We start from the raw sequence: 21,141 nt of genomic DNA, 5'->3' as shown, positions 1-21,141 counted from the left end.
GGATTGGAAGTGGAACAGCTAGGACGTGAACAGGTTTGCATATGGTACACTGGTATAACAAATGGTGGCTTTACTCGCTATGCCACAGCACTGGCCCCCTGGTTTGGGTGGGTGATAGTGGCAAACCTGCCCCCCTGGTCTGGCCAGCTCCTCTCTGTGCACATGCAGCTCGGGATCTGCTTCCCGTCATGCATCTGGCTGCTTTCTGCCCTAATGGTAAGATTCTTGAAAGCACGGGTGGTTTTCTTTTTCTTCTCCTAGCCAGATAACAGTATCTGGTATATCATACCTGCTTCAGATAGTCCTTTGAGCACTGAATGAATTGACAAAGGCTGGAGGAACTTTTGGATGTGAGGGTATCCCATTGATATCTAACTCAGTTTCCCAGGACATGTGCAGCCCATGAAGGCACATACAGGTCACGTGAGTGGCAACATATCCACTACACAGGCTCAGGGTCAGGCTCCGTCTGCTTGCTGGGTCTTCAGATCCTGGGCAAGGTGCTCCCTAAAGATCTGTGGAATATCTTATTGGTACCTTTTCCACTCTCAGCCCCTGACCCCTTGCTAATGAGTCCTCTTCCAGGAGCATCTCACTCCTCTTTGCAAGAGGTCCCCATGAGAAAAGCAGTGGAGGATGGCACAGGTGTTGGGGTCCCTGTCACTCATGTGGGAGACTTGGAAGAAGTTTCTAACTTCCGGGTTCAGCCTGGCCAAGCCCTGGCCATTGTGGGTGGCTGTTGGACTGCACCTGCAGATGAATGATATTTCATCTTTGTCTCACCCTCTCTCTAACTCTGACTCTTAAACATAGAAATTCTTAAAAAAAAAAATAAAAGAAAAAAAGGAGCCTTGAGCAGTTTCCTCCCTCCCCCATCCCCAATCAGGTCAAATTCCATGCTATTACCTCTGCTCAAATATGATTTCTTTCCTTTTTTTCCTTCTTTTTTTTTTTTTTACACATCTGGAATTTATTAAGATTAGAATTCCATTTTGTATTAAACTAAAAAATTCACACACAACTTTAAGATTTATTTATTTATATTGGAAAGGCGGATATAGAGAGAGGAGGAGAGACAGAGAGGAAGATCTTCTGTCCGATGATTCACACCCCAAGCGGCCGCAATGGCTAGAGCTGAGCCAATCTGAAGCCAGGAGCCAGGAGCTCTTCTGGGTCTCCCACACAGGTGCAGGGTCCCAAGGCTTTGGGCCGTCCTCGACTGCTTTCCCGGGCCACAAGCAGGGAGCTGGATGGGAAGTGGGGCTGCTGGGATTAGAACCAGTGCCTATATGGGATCTCAGTATGTTCAAGGCGAGGACTTTAACCACTACGCTATCGCACCGGGCCCACATACAACTTAAAAAAAAATGTTTATGATACAATTCCATAAGTTCTGGGATTTTCTTTGTCCCCTCCCCAAACTCCTTCCCCTGCACTTGTCAAATATGATTACTTGTGCCCTAATCTGAGCCTGTGGGTGAGTCTGTTACCCGGAGGGATGGCTGCCCTGAAGGTTTCGGGAAACCCCCTGTGGGCTTGCCCCACCTTGCTCACGTGCAAATGAGAACTTCTCGGTTCTCTAGAGCAGAGGAGCTGTTGTGAAACTCTTGCTCCATGTAAAGGCAGCGGAAAGCAGCCCTGGGCCAGCCTTGAACCCCAGAGGCTGGCCCTGGGCTCTGGCTGGAGCCACAGGATTGCCCAACTGCTGTGGCATGATGCATGTCAGTCAGAGAACAGGGCAGAGGGCACATTTACCGGAGGGGCGCAGAGTGCCCCTGGAAGGGCAGCAAGCACTTTTTCCTGGCCCACACTTTTTCAGAAACCGTGTTCTCAGAAGTATCGCAGTTAGGGGCCCAGTGAATGACCTAGAACCGATATCATCTTTCTGGACAGTTCAGGGGAAATGATCTGATGCTGTGGTCAGCGCACTGTCTTTTCCACAGAACGAGAGCTGCAAAGAGAGCCCCTTCAGCTTAGCTCCTCCTCCAAGGGTGCTCAGCCTGGCAGTGACGAGGCCCCCAGAGGGGTTGGAGGGGAAGGAGAGGAAGGGCCAAGCCCTGTGCCTGGCCTTTTCTCCTGCCCACTGCAGCTGGGGCCCAGGCACTGCTGGAGCTCTCCCACATGGGCACCCAGAGTCAGCAATGTGCAGCTCTTCTGAGAAGTACAGGGGTGGGGGTGCTTCCCAATGCCTGCCCTGGATCCATGTGCCACATCCCCAGATCTGACCAAGTGTGAGCTGAAAATGTGGAAGCAGAAACTGCATCTATACGGATATTTTGTCTCATACACCTAACCAACACAGTAGGACGGCCACTTCCACAGCATGTGCGCTGTGTTCGGGCTCAGGCCAGACGCAGTTGAGGGGACGCACATGGAGGATGGCAGGAGGTGATGCGCAAATACAGTCCTGAGCCGACTCCATGCAGAATTGGACATCTGATTGTAATTTGGCCTGCCTGCCTTTCCTTTCTTCTTTCCTTCTTTTCTTCCTTCCTTCCTGGAAAGTGTTATTTATTTATACTTACTTGAAAGTCAGAGAGAGAGAGAGACAGAGATATCTTTCACCTGCTGATTCACTCCATACCCTCCCCACCCTGGATTTAAGGCTGGGCTGGACCAAAGCCAGAAGCTGGAAACTCCATCTGGTTCTCCCACATGGGTGACAGGTGCTTGATCCATCATCTGCTGCCCCACCTCCCCAGGATGCATTTCAGCAGGAAGTTGGATGGGACATGGAGGTGGCACTTCATTCTAGGTCCTCTGATAGGGGATGTTGGTGTTGCAAGTGGTGGTTGAATCTATTGCACCACAGCATCTTACCTTAACAGTAAAACATGTACCCAGTCTGTGACTCAGTCATCTTATCCTGGGTACTTCCTCAAGAGAAATGGACCTACAAAGAATGGTCCAGTGATGCTCACAGGAACCTCACTTGTAAAAGCCCCAAGCTGGAAGCCACTCAAAGGTCCAGCAAGAAGCAAGTGTATAAGCAAATTGCACAATACTACTCAGCAAAGAAAAGGAGTACCAATGGATGAGTCTCAAAATAATTATGCTGAGTGAATGACAGCGCAAAATACGAAGTGTAGGCTATGTAATTTTATGGAGAAAAGATGCTGGCAAAAGCACAGTCATCGCTGGTGATGTAGAGCAGGTGGTTGCTTGAGTGTGGAGGGCGGATCATGGGAAGGAGGACCCCAAGGGGCATAGGTTTGTTACTCTCCATGTAGCCATGGCCTCACGGCACCTGTGGAAGTGGAAGCTTAGCCATTGGAACACTTCAAGTGAGGTTTATTAGAACGTGATTAACAATACCCCAGCAAAGCTGCTAAACCCATACGGCATGAAAACCCCGGCTCCTGTGGCAGAGTTGGGCCAGAAAGCTTTGGAAGAGCCCGAGGTTGTTCAGAGTTGGATTTGCCTGGGCTCTGAAGGGTGGGCCCCACAGCCGGGTAAGAGAGCAGGTGGCTGGGTACCATGGGAGCTGCTGGGGTCCTGATCACACATAGGCATCTGTTGAAGCCATTGAAACCTGGAGCCTGCCCTCAGGTAAGGGCCTTGCCCTGTCACTGCCTCTTGACAGTAGCCCAGCTTCCCTTTCCCTCCCCCCAGCTCTGCCCCAATCCCCTTCCCCAATCTCCCCCATCACAGTCTGCCTGCATGACACTGCCTGAGCACAACAGCTTCCGGAACACAGGGCTGGAAAGAGCGGCAGGCAGGGAGTGTACAGGTGGGCTTGGCTGGTCTGGGTCAGGTGACGTGGGCGTCCACTTCCTGGGCGCAGGGTGGACAGCGGCACTCTCTCCTCCTGTAATCCCCAGAGCAGGCATGGCAAACCAGGCCACCGCAGAGCCTGTGGGCAGAGGGGTGCAGTCGGGCGGGGCACCTGTGCATGCGCTAGGGGAGGTTGTGGCATCCCCGCGTTTGAAGATCCACCTGCCTGTCCTTTCCTCCACTCCCAGTGGGATGGGTCCTGGCCTGTCTCAGGAGGTCTTCTGATGCCTAACCTGACTTGAGCTTTGAACTCCAAATGGCAGGGTTCAACCTGATGCCTCCGGGGTTGCAGAGGAAGGTGAGAGAAGCAGTTTCCCCCACCCAGGCGAGAAGTCCATCCACCCATCTCTGTGTTCATTCCATCTTCCCACTCCTCAGCAAGCCTCTTCCCACAACTGGACCTGGGTCATGCTGGGTATTGGAAGCTAAATGGGGTGAGGGCATGCCCAACTCTACATGTGCCTCCCTCCCTACTCCAGGGGAGGATGGAGACTGCTCCCGTGCCATCCCCTAATGTTACCTGCAGGGGTACCGCCGAGACAGACGGCCGAAGATCTTGCTGCAACCCACACAGCATCCTGGGGCCATTGCAGACATGTGCTGGAGCTTCTGCCACAGGTGATCCTTTTCCCTTGTTGGCGTGCAGATGGCGAGGTGTTCATGTGCATGGAGAACAGAGTGTAGCAGGGTAAAGGCATCCCCAGATGCAGGGACAGAGAGTAAAACATGATCCATGCATGGAGGTGCAAAGAGACAGCAACCAGGAGGACAACCAGCAAGACAGAGGTGCAGAGGCAAGAGAAAGAGGCAAGAGGTGTTGGAGAGTTGGACAGGGAGGCAGAGAGAGACACATGGACAAGCAGAGAAGTGGAGACACAAGTAGAGAAGTGGAGACACATGGAGAGAGAGAGAGAGAGAGAAAGAGAGAGAGAGATTGATTTACTCCCTGGATGGCCATAATGGCCAGTGCTAAGCCAGGTTGAAACCAGAAGCCAGCAGGGCCCCAAGTACTTGGGCCATCTTCTGATGCATTCCCAGGTTTATCGGTAGGGAGCATTTGGCCCACAAACTGGCATCCATATGGGATGTGAGTGTCACAGATGGCGGCCTTATCCACTATGCAACAACAAAAGTTCCAGCCCCACTGCTGATAAAGCTCCTTGCTAATATACCTGGGATAGCAGCAGAGGATGGCCCGAGTGTCTGGGACACTGCTACCTGCACGTGGGAGACCTGGATGAAGCTTCTGGCTCTGGCTTCTGCCTGACCTGGCCCTAGCAACTGCAGCCATTTCAGGAGTTGAACCAGTGGATGGAAGATCTCTCTCACTCTGACTTTTGAATGAATGGATAAATGAATGAATCTTTTTTAAAAAGAGACCGTGAGAGATGCACATGGGATCACTCATTCACACAAGGGACCAGTCATTCTGTAGTCCTTGGGAAGCTAAGTGGCATCACCCAACTTCACCCCAGCCCAGTGGAACCGTGGCACCATGTTTCAAGAGGGCTCCCTGATCCCAGAAGGCTCTAGATGTTCCTATTGCAGACCCCCTCCCCATTTTGCACATTGCCTAAGATGCTTTATTTGGCACTTCTTTCTGTTTACACTGGCAAGGTGTTTCTTGCATCCTTTTAGATGTCTCCTTGCTATTCCTGACATTTAAGCAATGTGTTTCTGTCCTTCCTTGTTCATTAGTGGAGAATATTTCCGTAGGGTGAGTTCTTTTGGTATCAGATGATTTGATTTTGTTTATTATCATTCTTCTGAACACCTTCTCTGTTCTCTTAGGGTAGCTACAGTGTAGTTATTTTTGGGGGTCCTTTGTTGATTTCCATTGTCATTTTACAAAATATACTCAGATATTTATGTCTATTAATTACAGACAGGATCTCACAATTCCCATTTTACATCACGAGGCTGGTATTTCTTCCCTTCAGCTATGGCCACCTATTCCTGCAGCATCCAACATAGCAGCCCAGCCTCATCTATGTGTGCCCAGTAGCTACCATTGCACAGTACAAATATGGAATATTTCATCTTCACAGAACATTCTATTGGGTTCTATTCTATACATAATGTTGCTAAGCTGGTAACATTCAGGTTTCTATAATTACAATGGTCCCTGTGCTTCATCTTTAGGTTCATTTAACAGTATTCATGAACAGTATGTGAGCTTTGATCTAGGGTATGTATAACTGTTGCTCCCCATACAGCCAAGACATGCTGTGTAAACATTTCCCTTCTCTAGGAGGCTTTTGTTTTTCTAGAAGTTTCTAAGTTCCCTTCTTGGCTGTTTGAAGTGATTTTCACACATTTTTTTCCACCACCGTGACCCCCGTTCCTTATCAATCATGTTTTCTCCTAGATCTCTTCCCTGGGGTTCTTTCCACTTCTGGTTCAGTCTAGCTGCCCAGTGTGCCCTGGGAATTCCCTTCTCTTATTGGTTAGAACTATTTTTTTTTCTGAATTCCACATCTTCTCCTTTCTTGGTTTACTTCCTTGTTTTCCTGGAACACATCCTCAACTAACTTCCTAAGAAAGTTTGTGTGGGAGGTAAATATTTGGGGACCTGTCTTTCCTCTATCACCTTCTCCACTTGCTTCACAGATTGGGTTAAAGCCAAACACACCATAGACTATCCACGTCTACTTCTTCCATAGCTGACCTGTCTTTTCCACTAGATACCTTTAGAAGATCACCTTATCTTTGTTTTACTAAAATTCCACAGTGGTGTAGCTGGGGGTGGGTTCTGCTTGTTCCACACTGCTCTCCACTCATTGTGCAGGACAGTCAGTGAAAGCCTTTACTCTGAACATCTGGGTCCTGCTCTAACAGTTATTTGCCTTTACTGTTTGTTATCTGGTAAGGTCCTGTTAGCTATTCCCTTTTGAGGAGAACGTTTGTCTGCTGGAGCAACCATTGCTACTCCTAGAACAGACTTCTTTTTTTTTTTTTCTCTGATCTTTCAGGCCTTCCATTCCCTCTGTGCTCATCCTTCTCTTTCAGCCCTTTTAATGATCTCTAAAATCATTCCAAGAATGTCACTCATCTTCAGGTCGTTGCTTTTCACAGCACCTTGCATCCTGGGATGGACCCTTTTTATCTGTCAGCTTTTACCTCTTGTTTTCACTTCTAGACTCTCTTAAAAGTCAGAGGTTCCTAAGCTGTCATTTCAGGAAGAAGAGAAAAGTAACAAAAGCCGATTGGATTTCCAACTATTGGTCTGGGCTGGTTGACATGTGGCATCCCTTTAGGGAGAGTGGTCATGGAGCTATGGGTCACAACACACCCCCAAGTGCCAGGACAAATTTCAGGGACAGCTAAGTGTTTTTGGAGAAGGTCCGTAACTGCTTGCTTGGGAGGTGGGCTGTTGCCTGCTGGCTGCTGGCTGCTGGCTGCTGGCTGCTTGGCAGCTCCCTTGTCAGGAGTGGGAGGCCGAGGGTGCAAGCTGCTTTCTAGTGACTTTTTCCTTCCTCTCCCTCCTGCCACCTGTCCTGGGATCTCTGGGTCCTGAGGCTCTATCTCGGACTTCATGCAATAGCTGTTTCATCTGTTTTCGAGGCGCCAGAAATTCGCTGAGATCTCTAATTTGTGCTTGGATCCTCTGTCTTTCTTTGGGTTTGGGTTATAAGTTTTGTTCTTTTATAGCCATGTTAGTGAGGTCTTATGAAGGGGAACAGATGGTGTGGTCAGATGTCAACCTCGTTGACTCACTTCTTCCTCCTCTCCTCTGCTCTCCTCTCCTCTCCTCTCCTCTCCTCTCCTCTCCTCTCCTCTCCTCTCCTCTCCTCTCCTCTCCTCTCCTCTCCTCTCCTCCCCTCTCCTCTCCTCTCCTCCTCTCCTCTCCTCTCTCCTCTCCTCTCCTCTCCTCCCTCCTCTCCTCTCCTCTCTCCTCTCCCTCCCCTCCCCTCCCCTCCCCTCCTCCTCCTCCCTCCCTCCCCTCCCCTCCCCTCCCTCCCCTCCCTCCCCTCCCCTCCCTCCCCTCCCTCCCCTCCCTCCCCTCCCCTCCCTCCCTCCTCCCCTCCCTCCCTCCCTCTCCTCTCCTCTCCTCTCCTCTCCCTTTCCTTTCTGCTCTCCTCCTTCCTTTCTCTCCCCTCCTCTCCTCCCTTCCTCTCCCTTTACCTCTCTTTTCCTCTCCCCTGTCTCCTTTCCTTTCCCCTCTCCTCCTCTCCCTTCTTTCCCCCTCCCCTCATCTCCACTCTTATTTCCTCTCCTTTCTGTTCAGGGTCACACCTTCCGTAACAGCCCTGCCTGGGACCTTGTGCTGCATTTCAGGGTTCCCTACCCAAAGACCTTGGATTCATTTCTTTGCACATGTCTCTCCTGATGAACAGTGAGGTTTAGGTGACTGTCATTTCCTGCTTTAATCCTGCTGCCACCTGAATATGCCTTTTATTGTCCCCTCCCTGTAACTGCAATTCTTCCTTCTTCCCAGGTCACAGTTCCTTGGTGAACTGCAGTCCTTCCGAGTAGTGACTTGTCCTCCGATTTCTCCATTGCTACTATTTTTTTAATCATTTGGGTTTTTGTAAATGATTTAGTTCCAGGTGCCCCCTCAGCAAATTGCCAATTTTCTCAGGATCTGGGTCCTTGGGATGAGATTTTTCTGAGCCCAGCAGAAGGCTGACAGCTCCTCCTGCTCTGTGCACCTCCCCACCCTTCAGGGCGCTTGGGGCTGTGCCCTAGACCCTGCGACCTGGGACAGCTGATATAGGCGAGGCCTGGAGGTCCACAGCTCTGAAGAAATTTTGAGGGCAGGTAGGTGTTAGCTCAGGATATTATCTCTTGGTTAAACCCTATATCTTTTTTTACTCCTCCTCCGCTTTGGCCCCGTGAGTCTTTCTCAATCTGTGGCTTCCTTTCTGTTCTAACCTTAATAGATATATGACTAGTGGCAGTGAGGTGTGGGTGGGGCTGTGTAGCATTGTCAGAGAGCTCTGTGTCATTCTATGCTGCGCATCCTTTGGGACCAGGTCGGCCCTCTAAACCCTAGTTTCCTCATCTGTGAAATGGGACTTCAGCAGAAAGTAAGTAAAAGAAGAAAGTGACTGCACATAAAAGTCTGGATCCTTGTTTAGCAGTTCTTAGTGGAGTAGAGGTTCCACATAGCAGGCTGCGTATCACTTCCCATCCACCCAAGCACTTCCTGCTCCCTCCACCTCTACCCCGTTCCCATCCCATTCCTTACTGGATCAGCTCCATCACCCGCCTCTTCAGGGCCCGGACCAGGTCCCGCTGCTCTCCGAGTTCCTCCTCAAACCGGGCAGCCCTCCGCTCGGCCTCCTGTTGCTTCTGCTCCTGCTCTGCCCGGAGCCGGCTACCCTCTTCGCAACACCTGGGCCCAGAAGGAAGACATTGTTCTCAGGGACGAACTCAGCAATGGGCCCTGACCCGGGCGGGCCTCTGCCCCTTAGGGAATCCCTACATATGGAGCACACCCCCCCCCACACCACCATAATACATAGGATATGCACATACAACCACACATATAGGTAATGCCAATATACACACAACACACATAATGCATACACATTCATGATGGATAACGCAACACACATCTAATGTTGTGTATGACCCGACCTACCACGCACCCAAGGTGCGTTTTACAGATCACACAGACTTGTGTGTTGGCACCTATAGCCTAACTCCTTAGCCATCATTCGAGAATGCATATGTGGAGGAGGCAAGCCAAGGTTTCTATTTCCCCACTTTCTTTCATCTGAAGCATTTATTTGAGTCAGAGAACTGAGAGAGAGAGAGAGAAAGAGAAAGAAACTCCACTCTAGTAAGACTGAAGCTGGGAGCTGGGAACCCAATCCAAGTCTCCCACGAGAGTGCCAGGACTCCAATTACTTGAGCCATCTGCTCAAGCAGGAAACTAAGCCAGGTTCTCTGATATGAGACATGGCCATCCTTCCTCCCTCTCTCCTGCCTTGCTTCCCTCCCCATGCTCTCCTTCCTTCTCTCTCGTTTCTGTTCTAATGTGTGCTTTTCTTGAAAGAAATGCTCACCCTCAGGGCAGCTCCCAGGAGAGAAGGCGGATGCCTGGGAAGCCTGTGGGGATGATGCTCAGCTGGAAATAAGGAGTGTGAGAGAGCAGCATTGTAGAATTTGGGTTCTTGCTTTAAGATATTTTTTTAAATTGTGTTTCATTGCTTTGTCAACTAAGTCATATGAAAAGTCATATGAAAAATATAGTTTTGCCCAGTTTTTGGTTTTGAGCTTGGAACCTTTTCAACTCTATTCTTGCCTTTTTTGGGGGCGGGGGTCTTCAGTGGTTTTTCTAGAACATTCCAAGAAAAGTATTGGGCTGGAGAGAGAGAAAACCCAGTCCCAGGTCCCAACCTTGTAACCTTGTACTTGGGGGGCTTGGTCAGGAGAGTGCCATGATGGCAGGTGAGCACCTGGGAGGGTCTAGGCTCTCAGGCATGTGTGTGTGTGTGTGTGTGTGTGTGTGTGTGTGTGTGTGTGTGTATCTGTATGCACATGGCCTGGACTTGAGCATGCTGGGAAGGCTAGAGATTTAGGGGAGGAAGGGTTGGACACCAATTCCAAGGCTTAATTTTTCAAATACCACCATTTAGCCTGTGGCAGAGTGGAGAGCTGAGTGGGCCTAAAGCCAAATCAACCACAACCAGCCACTGGAGTCCCACAATGGCTAGGTCAGGCAGGCACTGGAACTGTGTTTTGACTCTTTTTTTTTTTTTAATATTTTTTAAAGATTTATTTATTTTTATTGCAAAATCAGATATACAGAGAAGAGAGACAGAGAGGAAGATCTTCTGTCCATTGATTTACTCCCCAGGTGGGCCGTAATGGCTAGAGCTGAGCTGATCTGAAGCTGGGAGCTCAGAGCCTCTTTCAGGTCTCCCACATGGGTGCAGGGTCCCAAGGCTTTGGGCCGTCCTTGACTGCTTTCCCAGGCCACAGGCAGGGGCCTGGATGGGAAGCAGGGCTGCCAGGATTAGAACCAGCACTCCTATGGGATCCCTGCCTGTGCAAGGCGAGAACTTTAGCTGTTAGGCTACTGTGCTGGGTCCAGTGTTTTGACTCTTAAGGAACACTCTGGAAGTTCCACAAGCCAGTTCACCGAGTTGGTGATCTGAGTCCTTACGTGACCCCTGTGGAGCAGGTGGGTCTTTGTGGCATACAGGGACACTTGTGCTGTGTACCGATGGTTATTTTTGCCATCTCACACTTTGCTGTAGGCCGGGCCATGGTCTCTGGTGATGCCTGGCACCAGTGCCCAGCAGGCAACAATTGAGAAAGTGTTGCTGTGTGGGAGTTTGGGGTAGTGGGCATATATCATCTACCTGGTTCCCAACACTTCTTGAATGTATTATGGCTGGCCTGATCTTGGCTTGGAGGTTTTAGTAGAGGCAGAAGAAATGCACCTGCTTGGAGAACAGCCCTATCAGGAGCCTGAGCTGGAATGAAGAGACTTGGAAGTCTCTGCTGTGGCCAATCAGGAAGATGCAACCAGGAGGGGAGGCCACAGTCTGAGGGCCATGGAGCTGGTAGAAGCTTCTCTGAGTCTCAATGTCAAGGCCACGTTCACAGCCCTCTCCAGGCCTGCCCTTGGAGTCTGTGTCTGGCTTGGGCTCAACATGGAGTGGCTTCTGCTTTGCCCACCTCTGTCTGTGCTTCACACTGTGGCCAGAGTGAGCCCTTACAAACCTTGGTCAGGCAGGGAGACTCAGCGCCCCTTGCTCTTGCATTTCTTTGTGCCTGGAACACTTTTCCACCCAGTATCCCATGGCCAGCTTCTTGCTGCCTTCAGAAGTTCTTCCTACAGACGACAGGTTTTCAGAGAGGTCCTCCTGGACTGCGCTATGTTATAGAAGCAATCTCCCACCATGTGCTTCCCTGCCTTATCTTTTGTCTTTATACCTGAACCCTGTCTGGCTGTTCCCTGTGCTACTGACCTCCCTAGAATGTCAACTGTGTTGCCAGGAGTGTTTCCTGCAGATCCAGCAAGCCTGGCTCTGAGTCTTTCTAAAACAACCACGGAGTCTACAAGACAGGGCCAGCCCCGTCAGAGGGAGCAGCCTGGGGCAGGGAAGTTTCCTTGGAGCCTCCCAGCATCTGCTCCGTTCCCATCTCGTTCCCACAGCAGGCACATTCATGGAGGGCTGTGTCATCGGAACCTTATATGATCTGAGCAGCAGGTGCGACTGAGTGTTCAGCAGGAAGACAGGTCTGGAAAGCCTTCTGGGTTAGCGTCTAACCTCCTGAGCCTTTCTCATCAGCAGATTTCCCAATGATTCAGCCTGAATCATGGCTCCCTGAGCTCTGCTAGGGTTTGCACTGGGGCCTCCTGGGCCTGAGGCAGGTACTAGCCACAAGGAAGAGAGACAGAGGCAGGCGGGCGGGCAGACCGAGGCACAGACTGAGTCACGTTAAAGAGGACCTTTGTGTGGCAGGGGCAGGGGTATTGAGAAAAAAAGAAGCCAAGACACCAGGAAATGAAAAGGTAAAGATGGAGACAGACAGTGCACCCAGGGACCTTGAGCCCAGTGTGACAATGGGAATGCTGAGGGGGAGGGACAGATGGGGTGATCGAGTCACTCTCTGTGTCTCTGAGTTTTGCAACCAAGTGCTACTGAAAATATTCAGAAAGTGAAACCATAGCTTTCATAGTGAACAAAATTCTCTAAGCAATACAAGGAACAACTATTTACACAGCATTGCCTTTGGACGAGGTACCATAAGTAACCCAGAGGGGATTTAAAGCACACAGAGGGACTGGTGCCATGGCCTAGTGGCTAAATCCTTGCCTTGCACACCCAGGATCCCATATCCATGCTGGTTCATGTCCCAGATGCTCCACTTCCCATCCAGCTCCATGCTTGTGGCCTGGGAAAGCAGTGGAGGATGACCCAAAGCCTTGGGACCCTGCACCTGCGTGGGAGACCAAGAGGACGCTCCTGTTTCTTGGCTTTGGGTCGGCTTAGCGCCAGCCAATGTAGTCACTTGGAGAGTTAAACAGCAGATGGAAGATCTTTATCTTTGTCTCTCCTTCTCTCTGTAAATCTGCCTTTCCAATAAAAATAAATATTTTTTTTTGAAAGAAAAGTGCACAGGGAGCGGGTGTCTGAATTAGTGGATAAGACATCGCTTTGGACACCTGCAGCCCATGACGGAATGCCCTGCGGCTCTGCTCTTGCTTCCTGCTAAGGCACACCCTGGAGGAGGTAGCAGGTGAAGTAGCTGGATCCCTGGGAGACCTGAATGGAATTCCCATCTTCCCAGGTTTGACTCGGTCCAACTTCAGCCAAGGTGAGTATTTGGGCCAGTAAACCAAGCAACTGGGAACCTTCTGCTTGCTTGCTTGCTTGCCTAGCTGGATCTCTGCCTCTCAAATAAGAATTAAAAAATAAATTATATGGGAGAGTGTACACAGGTAAGAGGCAAATACCATGCCATGTTTTTATAAGGCACTTGAGTACCTGCAGAGTGTGGATCCCTCCAGCTACCATGGGAGGCCTGGGCGGGGCACTCAGGATCCTGGCTGCAGACTCCAAGTTAACTGATGGCTCTGGCGTCCCCTGCAGGGGGTGAGTATCTGTTCTGCTGCCAGCTGATGTTGATGAACTGCCGAGCCTCTCTGAGACTCCACTGCCTCATCTCCAAACTGCAGGTTCTCGTGGAACCCATCTCACAAAGAAGTCAATGAACAATGCGCAGGACAGAGCAAATTCTTAGGACATGATGGCCACGGTCATGATCATCGGAAGGGAGGAAGGCAGACAATGCAACAGGGAGTCAGGAGCTGGAGACGAAGTGTGGCATGGTGGGAGAGGGGGCAGGGTGGAAAGAAAAGATAGAGAGCAGCAAGGTGGGGAGGTGGATAGCGGAGGGAAGGCAAGCAGGGAGCAGGAAAGGAACCCCTCCTGGGGCTGCTGGAGGAAGCGTGGAGTTGTCAAGAAAGAGCAAAGTCCTTGTGATCCAGAACAGCGCTCCACTGGCCCAGCATCTGAAGCTGTGCCTGCCTGAGGGAGCCTCTCCCAAGGCCGTGCTGGCCACACAGGGAATGGCAGATGGGCGTTGCCAAGGTTACCTGTGGAGCTGCTCCTGCAGTGCTTGCAGCTCCCCCTCCTGCTCCTTCAGCAGCTGCTCCTGGGCCTGGGCCTGTTCTTGGGCCTGCTGGAGTTGGTGTTGGAGCCTCTGGGAGGGGAGGAGGAAGGAGGAAAGGGAAGGTTGAGTGAGGAGGGCCAAGGTCTCAGGTCTGGGGTGAATCAGACCAGACAAACCAGACAAACACCTCTGGGAGACCCTGAGCTGTGGCCTTGGCTGCAGGACAGCACAGAGGCACTGGAATTCCTGGTTCTGTGCCAGACCTGGCTTCCAGGTGAGTCTGAAGCTACCATGTCCTCCTGCACTGCAGTAGGTGGTTACAGATCTTGAGGGGTGTGGTTCCTTGGGGGTGAGTTTCTGATGGGGGAGGAAGCTGAGGAGGGCTTGGGAACTGTCTTGGGTGATCTTCAGAATGATGAAGAGAGGTTGCAACAGAAGAGCTTAGAAACAGGGGACAGACCTGCTGGGTCCATGGATATGGATCTCAAGAACAAGTGATGGCCCAGAAGAGCTACTGGGAAGAGATTTCAAATCCCAAGGCCCACAGGAGCCAGGCAGGAAGCACTGGCTATTAAAGTGGGCCAAGTATGGGGCAGTATGGAGAGGTGGGAACTGCGCTGACCTGAGCAAGGTCTGGCTTTCAAAATGCGTTCCAGTTGCACAGACAGGATGACAGCAGTGAGAGGGGAAAGCAGACAGATGAGACAACGTACTTGTTCTCACCTGGACCACCGCATGCAGGGACTCCTCTGGCTGCGCTGCCCTCCAGGCCACGCTGGTCACTTCTATTTGTTCTGGCTCTTTCTCTGCAGTAGAGTCTTCCTGTGCTGCCCACCTGGGCAGGACCCCTGCTTCCTCCTCCCTAAGCCCCTCCCTCTTCTGCTTGCTCCCCGATGTGGCTTGCTCTGCTGACCCCCTGGGGTCAGAAACCAGCAGCCTCTGGACAGGACCCCTTTCTGCTTCCCCCTCCGGAGTCCCCTGGGTCACTCTTCCACCCTCAGCACCTGGCAGAGTCCCTATGCCTTCAGCTTGTACCTGGATGCTGGCTGCTGAGCACTCTGGGAAGACCTCAGCCACGGTGACCCCCTCCCCCTGGTCTAGTGCAAGTTCCCCTTGTTCTGGTTCCCACGTGGTGTGGGGGAAGCTGAGGCCCCCAGTATCTTCTCTCTTCTTTTCCAAAATAAGGGGAAGCATCCCAGGTGGCCTTGCTCTCGGGGGTCCAGCCAACGGGACATCCCTGGCGGCATCTCTCGGATGGCTGGCATGACTGGTGTGTGGCTCTTCTGGTGGGACTCCTTGGGGGTCTCCCAGTGTGGCTGGAATCTGCAGAGAAGTCCCCATGCCTGTCACTTCTCTTGGCCTGATGCACCTAAGTGGCCACAGCTCGACCCTGCAGGCTGGCTATGGATGTGGCTCCCCAAGCCTGGCCACTGGACACGTTGGTTTACCAGCACCCCAGGGGACATGAGCTCCAGCAGGTGCAGGAGCAGCCGTGGCTCTCCACATCCTTGCCTCCAGCCCATGTCCCTCTTCCTCCTTCACCTGAGTCTTACACATTGGCCCAGGGTCCCCCTGAGGTTCCTCTTGCATCTGTCTGTACATCCTCCACCCTGAACTTGACTTTGCATTTCCATTTGTTCACCTGCAAGGTGGGAAGGCCACTACTTGGTTTGTGGGATTGTGGTAAAGGTGCAGACAGGCTGAGGGAAGGCCACTCTGCACTCCTGAGCCTCTATCCATGTCTCCACCACTGGATGTCACAGGTACTAAAGGAGCAGTGTCTGCACAGACCCTGAACTCCTGCAGATCACAGCCTTAATCCCTACCAGCTGTGCCTGCCAGCTGGTGGAGCACAACATGGGGCCCAAGGCAGCCCAGGTGTTGGCTCACTTTATACTCAGTCACTCTATGAGGCAGGGCAAGGAGTCTGCCCAAAAACTGTGTTTAGGAAGGACAGAGCTGGGATTTGCTGCTAGAAATCTGGCTTTCCAGTCACTCCCTGAATGAGCCAGACAGGTGCCAAGTGTCCAGTGGTATGTGTGTGTGTGTAGGGGGGTACTCATATAGGCTGTCTTTCTCCCTCATCTGTCACCCTCCCCAGCATCACCTCCTCCATAACTCCGGGGGTCCCAGAGTACCTGCAGGTGCTCCTCCCTCCCCCACACTGCAGCTGCCAGGCCTTCTGGGCATCTTTGTGAAGTTGGGCCAACACTTGTGGCATCCTCCAGGGAGCAGCCCAGTTCCTGCTCAGCTTGGGGCCTGGGCAGGCACACAGGCAGGAGGCATAGGCAGGAGGCCACCGAGATGAGAGCATAGAGGACACGGGGGTAGTCCTGGTCACCTCCTGGGGGCAACTTGCTTCCAGTTGCACCTCTTGGTGGCCCTTCTTGGCCTTCCTAGGTCTTCTTCTCTGGATTGGATGGGAATTGGAGCAGCGGGACCTGCAAGTGGGGGAGGCGGCAGGACCCTGGGTGTCCTTTCCAGGGGGATCTAGCCCACAGACAGTGTGTACCCCACCTTTGGTATCACTGTCCTTCTGGCCTCCATGCTGCCTCAGGCCCTCATGCATCCTATTCTCCATCCTCCCATATGTTTGTCCCTCTATCCACACAACCCACCCTGGCTCCCCATCCAACACATCTTTAGCAACTGTATTAACCACGGTAGCCTGGGTAGCAGGAGCTTGCGCTGGCAGACAACACAGGCTGTGGAAGTGGTGGATTGGTGCTCCATAAGCGAGCAGGCAGGGAGGCATGGATGGGGATGGAGTCCAAGCACTTAGAGCTGGCTCAGGCAGCATAACAGGAAAGGAAAGCTGGTAGTGGGAAGGGGCTTCTCTCCACTCACTCAGAGAACATGGGCCAGGCCCCATCCAGATCTGATCGCTGCAGGTCCAAGTCGAAGGTCACTCCATTGAGAGCATAGAGAGAGTCCAGGATGTCTTCCTGGAGTTCAGGACACAACAGGGGGCTCCGGGGGCCATACCACTCCCTGTGTTAACAACAACCAGCCTGCTTGATCTTGGATCTGCTGTTCTCGCCACCCTCATGCATGCCATGACTGGGAGCAAGCTATCCTCAGGAGGTGACCAGTACTGCCCCATGTGTCTTGTCTTTCCTGATTATTGCTTCCAGATTCACTCCCAGCCAGCCATCAGATTGGGATGAGATTGGGGGGGGAGGGAGACTCTTCCACAAAGGCTTAGAGGGTGTCCATGGGAAGATGTCCCTGCCACAGCACCTGGTAAGCTCGGGGTTCAACAGGCAGAGCTGCAGAGACTCAGCCAGCTGTCCATGGGCCAGGCAGAAGCGGATGAAGGCACGGCCTTTTCCCAGCGAGCTCTTTAGCTGCAGGCACATGGGGAGGGGAAGGTGTAGAGACAGGCTGACATCAGGGTGAGTGAGCTCAGCCAGAGCAAAGAGACAACGAGGGCATGGGGCTGGAAGGCTATGTGCAGAAAGTGAGGCTGGAGGGTGCCAGGTCTAGAGAGGGACCAGCCAGGGGCCTGGCGCAGGCCTATGTTCCCGCCCCCAACCACCACCCTCCCCGCCCCCCCGAGGTCAGCCTTCCTAGCACTTGCCCCCAGCATACCTTGCCCTGTGTGCTTACGAAGTGGATCGGCTCCGTGTCACCACGCTGCCGCTGCAGGGCTGCCAAGACGAAGTCCCAGTAATCCTTCCGAGGTCCCAGGAAGCTCTTCTGCTCTCTCTGGTCAAACTGGGATCAAGAAAATGGAAAGGGAAGTGTTGGAATGCTCCCTTCTAGTGCCCCACCTTGCACCCCAGCACACAGAGTGGGCTTGGATTAGAGGAAAGGGCTGGACGCGCACACACAGACCCTGGCTCTGTGCTTGCTGGCTCAGTACCCTGCAGCCAGTTGGTCAGCCAGGGTGAGCCTTGGAGTCCTCATGCATTTTCATCCACACAAAAAGACTCATTGAGCACTTGTCACGCACCAACGTCTGCTCTAAGCTCTGGGGGCACAGCCATGAAAAAGCTGACCTTATCCCCACCTTGGCAGGGGTGACTGTGAGCTGACTAAATGAGTAGAAGACATAATACGTTAGACAATGATGACTGTAGTAGGGAAAACAAAGAGTGATGCCTATGTGCCTGTGCATACTGTGTCTAAAATTTAGATGTGGGGCCATCATCGTGGCTCGAAGGGTTAAGTCACCCCCTATGATGTTGGCATCCCAAATGGGCATTGGTTCAATTCCTGGCTGCTCCCTGTTAATACAAGTGGGAAGGCAACGGAAGATGGCCCATGTACTTGGATCCCAGTCACTCATATAGGAGACTTAGTACTCTGGTTTCTCTTCAGATCGTACAAATCTTTTGCCTTTTACTCGTATAGGAGTCTTGGATGGAGTTCCTTGGTCCTGGCTTCAGCCTGGTCCAGCCCCAATCATCCTAGTCTTTCAGACAGTGAACCAGCCAATGGAAAATCCCTTTCTGTCTCTCCCTCTCTCACTGTAACTATGATTCCAATACAGAATTTTCTTTAAAAGATGTATTTACTTTTATTGGAAAGGTAGCTATACAGAGAGGAGAGACAGAGAGAAAGATCTTCCATCTCTGCTGGTTCACTCCCCAAGTGGCTGCAATGGATGGAACTGAGCTGATCTGAACCCAGGATCCAGGAGCTCTTCCAGGTTTCCCATGTGGGTGCAGGGTCTCAAGGCTTTGGGCCGTCCTCTACTGCTTTCCCAGGCCACAAGCAGAGAGCTGGATGGGAAGTGGGGGCAGCTTGGACACAGGAAGATCGATCACAAGGGGTGAAATCAGAGAACCAGAAAGGGTATGTGTGTGTATGAATAAAAGGCACAGCCTGGCACATATTAAGTGCTCAATAAAAGCTAGTGATCATTATGATCTGGATAAAGATTAGAAGCCAGAGGGCCACCCCTTCCCAGGCTGCAAGCACAGCCTGCAGGAGGGAAGGGAGGCCTCAGGGAGGAAGGGGGCAGTGCAGAGCCCCCAAAGGCTGCCAGTGGCCCTCGGTCTGCCCACTGGCTCCCCAGGGCCCCACCTGCAGCAGGCGTTCCAGGCAGCCACAGAGCCGGTGCAGCTCAGCACTGGTGTCAGTTACGGGCCCCAGGCCGTCCCCATAGTCCTGCAGGATGGCACAGACGGCAGCTGTGGGGAGAAGGTGCATGTCAGCCACCACTGGGAGGCCAGCCAGTGAGAGAGGGTGCCTCCCAGAAACCCTCACGGCACACACACACTCACCTCTCAGATCTTTGGTCACCTGTAGGATGTTCCTATCCTCTGCCATGGGTGGCAGGAAACCACGGGATTCCCCACGTCCAACCAGAGAAGTCTCTCTGGATTCTGTCTCCCCTGTATAAGGAGGAATCAGAGCCCAGAGAGGTCATGTGACTTCTTGAGGGTCACACAGCAAGTTTGCTAGTGGTGGGGCGAAGACCCCCAGGGTTGCTGGGTGGAGACGGTGGTGTGGTCTCCACATTGGAGCTGTCCCTGGAAACCAGTCACTCTGCACCTTTCTTGTGTCACATCCTCGGATGAATCTGTGCTCACAGGAACCCCAGGAGGTCATGAACCCCATGCTGCATGGGGGAAACTGGCATAGAGAGGGAAGCCTTGGGTCTGACGTCACAAAGCTGTAGATGTGGGAGTCCGAATTTGCACGCTGGTGGGTGTATCTCCTAGGGCCTGGATCTGCTGGAGGTGGGGGTGCGGTGGGAAAGGCTGGGCCATGGAGCGCTCTCAGACTTGGCTGAGCAAGGGCATACACTCACCCTTTCCCTGGCACCAGCTGAGTGGAAAATGCCTGCTGTTTGAAGGGAAAGGGTGAGGGGGCAGAAGTAAAGCAAGACCCACATCTGGGACTGAGCCCCATGCTGGACGTCTTGGAGCCAGCGGCCTGAGATTGAGCTTGTCCTCCTCCCAGGGGAATCTCCTAGAGCCTGGGGGCTGGTGGGCTTTGTCCGAGATCCTGGAGTCAACAGGAGGTATGGAGTGGAGAGCTCAGCACCCAGCAGCCCCTCCCCAGCCCAGGCAGTGACTGCTGGAGTTGGAAGGTGAGGGTGGCAATGCTGAAGTGGGGTGCAGATGGAAGGGAAGGCAGAGGATACAGAGGTAGGGTTGGGGTGCAGAGATCAAAAGATTGGGGGATCAGGTGACCTGGGTTTCCATTCTGGCCACTCACTTTCCGTGGGTGTAGTCTTTCCATTTGTACCCCAAAGGGGTGATACTCCGAGTCTCTGTCACACCTTGTACCCACAGCCACATGGACCCTCCTGGTCCACCACTCCAGCCCCTCCCTGTTTGATAACCCTCTTCTTTCTGCTCCTGGCTGTCATTGTCCCCTTTCCCAGCCATCCCTATTACCCAGGGGTCTCTCTGCCACTTACCTGGGAAGGCCTGGCCGCCTGGGTGCTGCAGAAGCTGGGCTGGGCAGCCAGGGCTTGTCCCTAGAGACTGTGTGCCCTGCAGGGCATGTCTTCTGCCGTTGCTTCCTGGGGAGGTGACTCAACTTTCCCCCAAGACTGGGAGGAGCAACGTGACAGAGGCAGGATCAAGGGCACTGGGGCAGAACCATAGGGTGGGGAGTGAGGGATGCTCCCCAAAGGCACACCCAGCTCAGGGTCACGTGTAGACAGAACCGACTCCTCCCTGCGGCAGCCCAGCCAGTTTCAGGTTCCTTCTCTTGGCGTCCCTTGCTGTTGACTTTCTCCCAGCTCACCGCCAGGTGGCACTAAGGGGCTGAGAAGTTCCCATCCAGTCCTTGGGGTTGTCTCCACGCTGTCACTTGTGTCCAGGAGCGCAGGTGGGGCGGGAAGAACAAGGGTCCCGCTATTAGTTCTCCCTCCTCCTCTCCACCGCAGCCTGCCCGGGGTTCCCCGTGAGCGCAGGTGACCAGTGTTCTTGACTTGAGGCCAGGGATGGAAAGTGAGCCCTCTTGGTGAGCTACCTCTTGCAGTAAACCTGCCCAGGTGGGCTGTCCAGGTGGATCTCAGTGCCCCGACTCTGGCTTTGCTCTGCCTTCTTGAGACTGGAGGGGGCGGTTATTTCCCCCCACCCCCGGGTCCCCGCTTTCCTAGGCAGTGTTACCTCAGGGGGCCAGGTCTGGGGGCAGAGAGGCGGGAATCAGGCACCTGCCAAGTCCGAGCGCATGCGTCGACGCCCACGTCCCCTCTCCCAGCCTGTGGCCGGTGCAGAGGATCCAACCCCACCTCTCTCGCCCGTGTCCCCGTCTGCCCGACTCTGTCTCTCTGTCTCGTCGCTTTATCTGCCCCGGTCGCGCTCCGGGACCCCGCCGCCG

General features: G+C 52.9%; 2 protein-coding genes across 4 annotated transcripts in view; one reads left to right on the top strand and one right to left on the bottom strand.

Moving 5' to 3' along the window:
* The window catches only part of TNS1 (tensin 1), a 263,601-nt gene that overhangs the window by 41,597 nt on the left and 200,863 nt on the right, over positions 1–21,141 (top strand). The gene's annotated exons all lie outside the window — the stretch shown is intronic.
* On the bottom strand, positions 2,754–20,307 carry RUFY4 (RUN and FYVE domain containing 4). Of its 3 annotated transcripts, none has more exons than XM_040986492.1 (13): positions 20,231–20,307; positions 19,616–19,650; positions 19,086–19,196; positions 18,886–18,992; positions 17,446–17,571; positions 17,095–17,201; positions 16,702–16,845; positions 16,196–16,295; positions 14,578–15,177; positions 13,838–13,944; positions 8,966–9,112; positions 4,295–4,405; positions 2,754–3,853 (listed from the first exon to the last, which is right to left on the bottom strand). In XM_040986492.1, the coding sequence occupies exons 3-13, from the start codon at positions 19,129–19,131 to the stop codon at positions 3,751–3,753; spliced, it is 1,698 nt and encodes a 565-aa protein (XP_040842426.1). In that variant the 5' UTR covers positions 19,132–19,196; positions 19,616–19,650; positions 20,231–20,307; the 3' UTR covers positions 2,754–3,750. The 3 variants fall into 3 exon arrangements, with proteins under 3 accessions (XP_040842426.1, XP_040842428.1, XP_040842427.1); XM_040986494.1 differs by having other exon boundaries at positions 14,890–15,177; XM_040986493.1 differs by having other exon boundaries at positions 19,616–19,647; positions 20,231–20,285.

Source organism: Ochotona curzoniae, unplaced genomic scaffold, assembly GCF_017591425.1.
Source record: "Ochotona curzoniae isolate NIBS_2020 unplaced genomic scaffold, NIBS_Ocur_1.0 contig_4514, whole genome shotgun sequence".
Lineage (NCBI taxonomy): Eukaryota > Metazoa > Chordata > Mammalia > Lagomorpha > Ochotonidae > Ochotona > Ochotona curzoniae.
The sequence above is the reverse complement of the archived record's forward strand: the minus strand, read 5'-3'. Positions and strand labels throughout refer to the sequence as shown.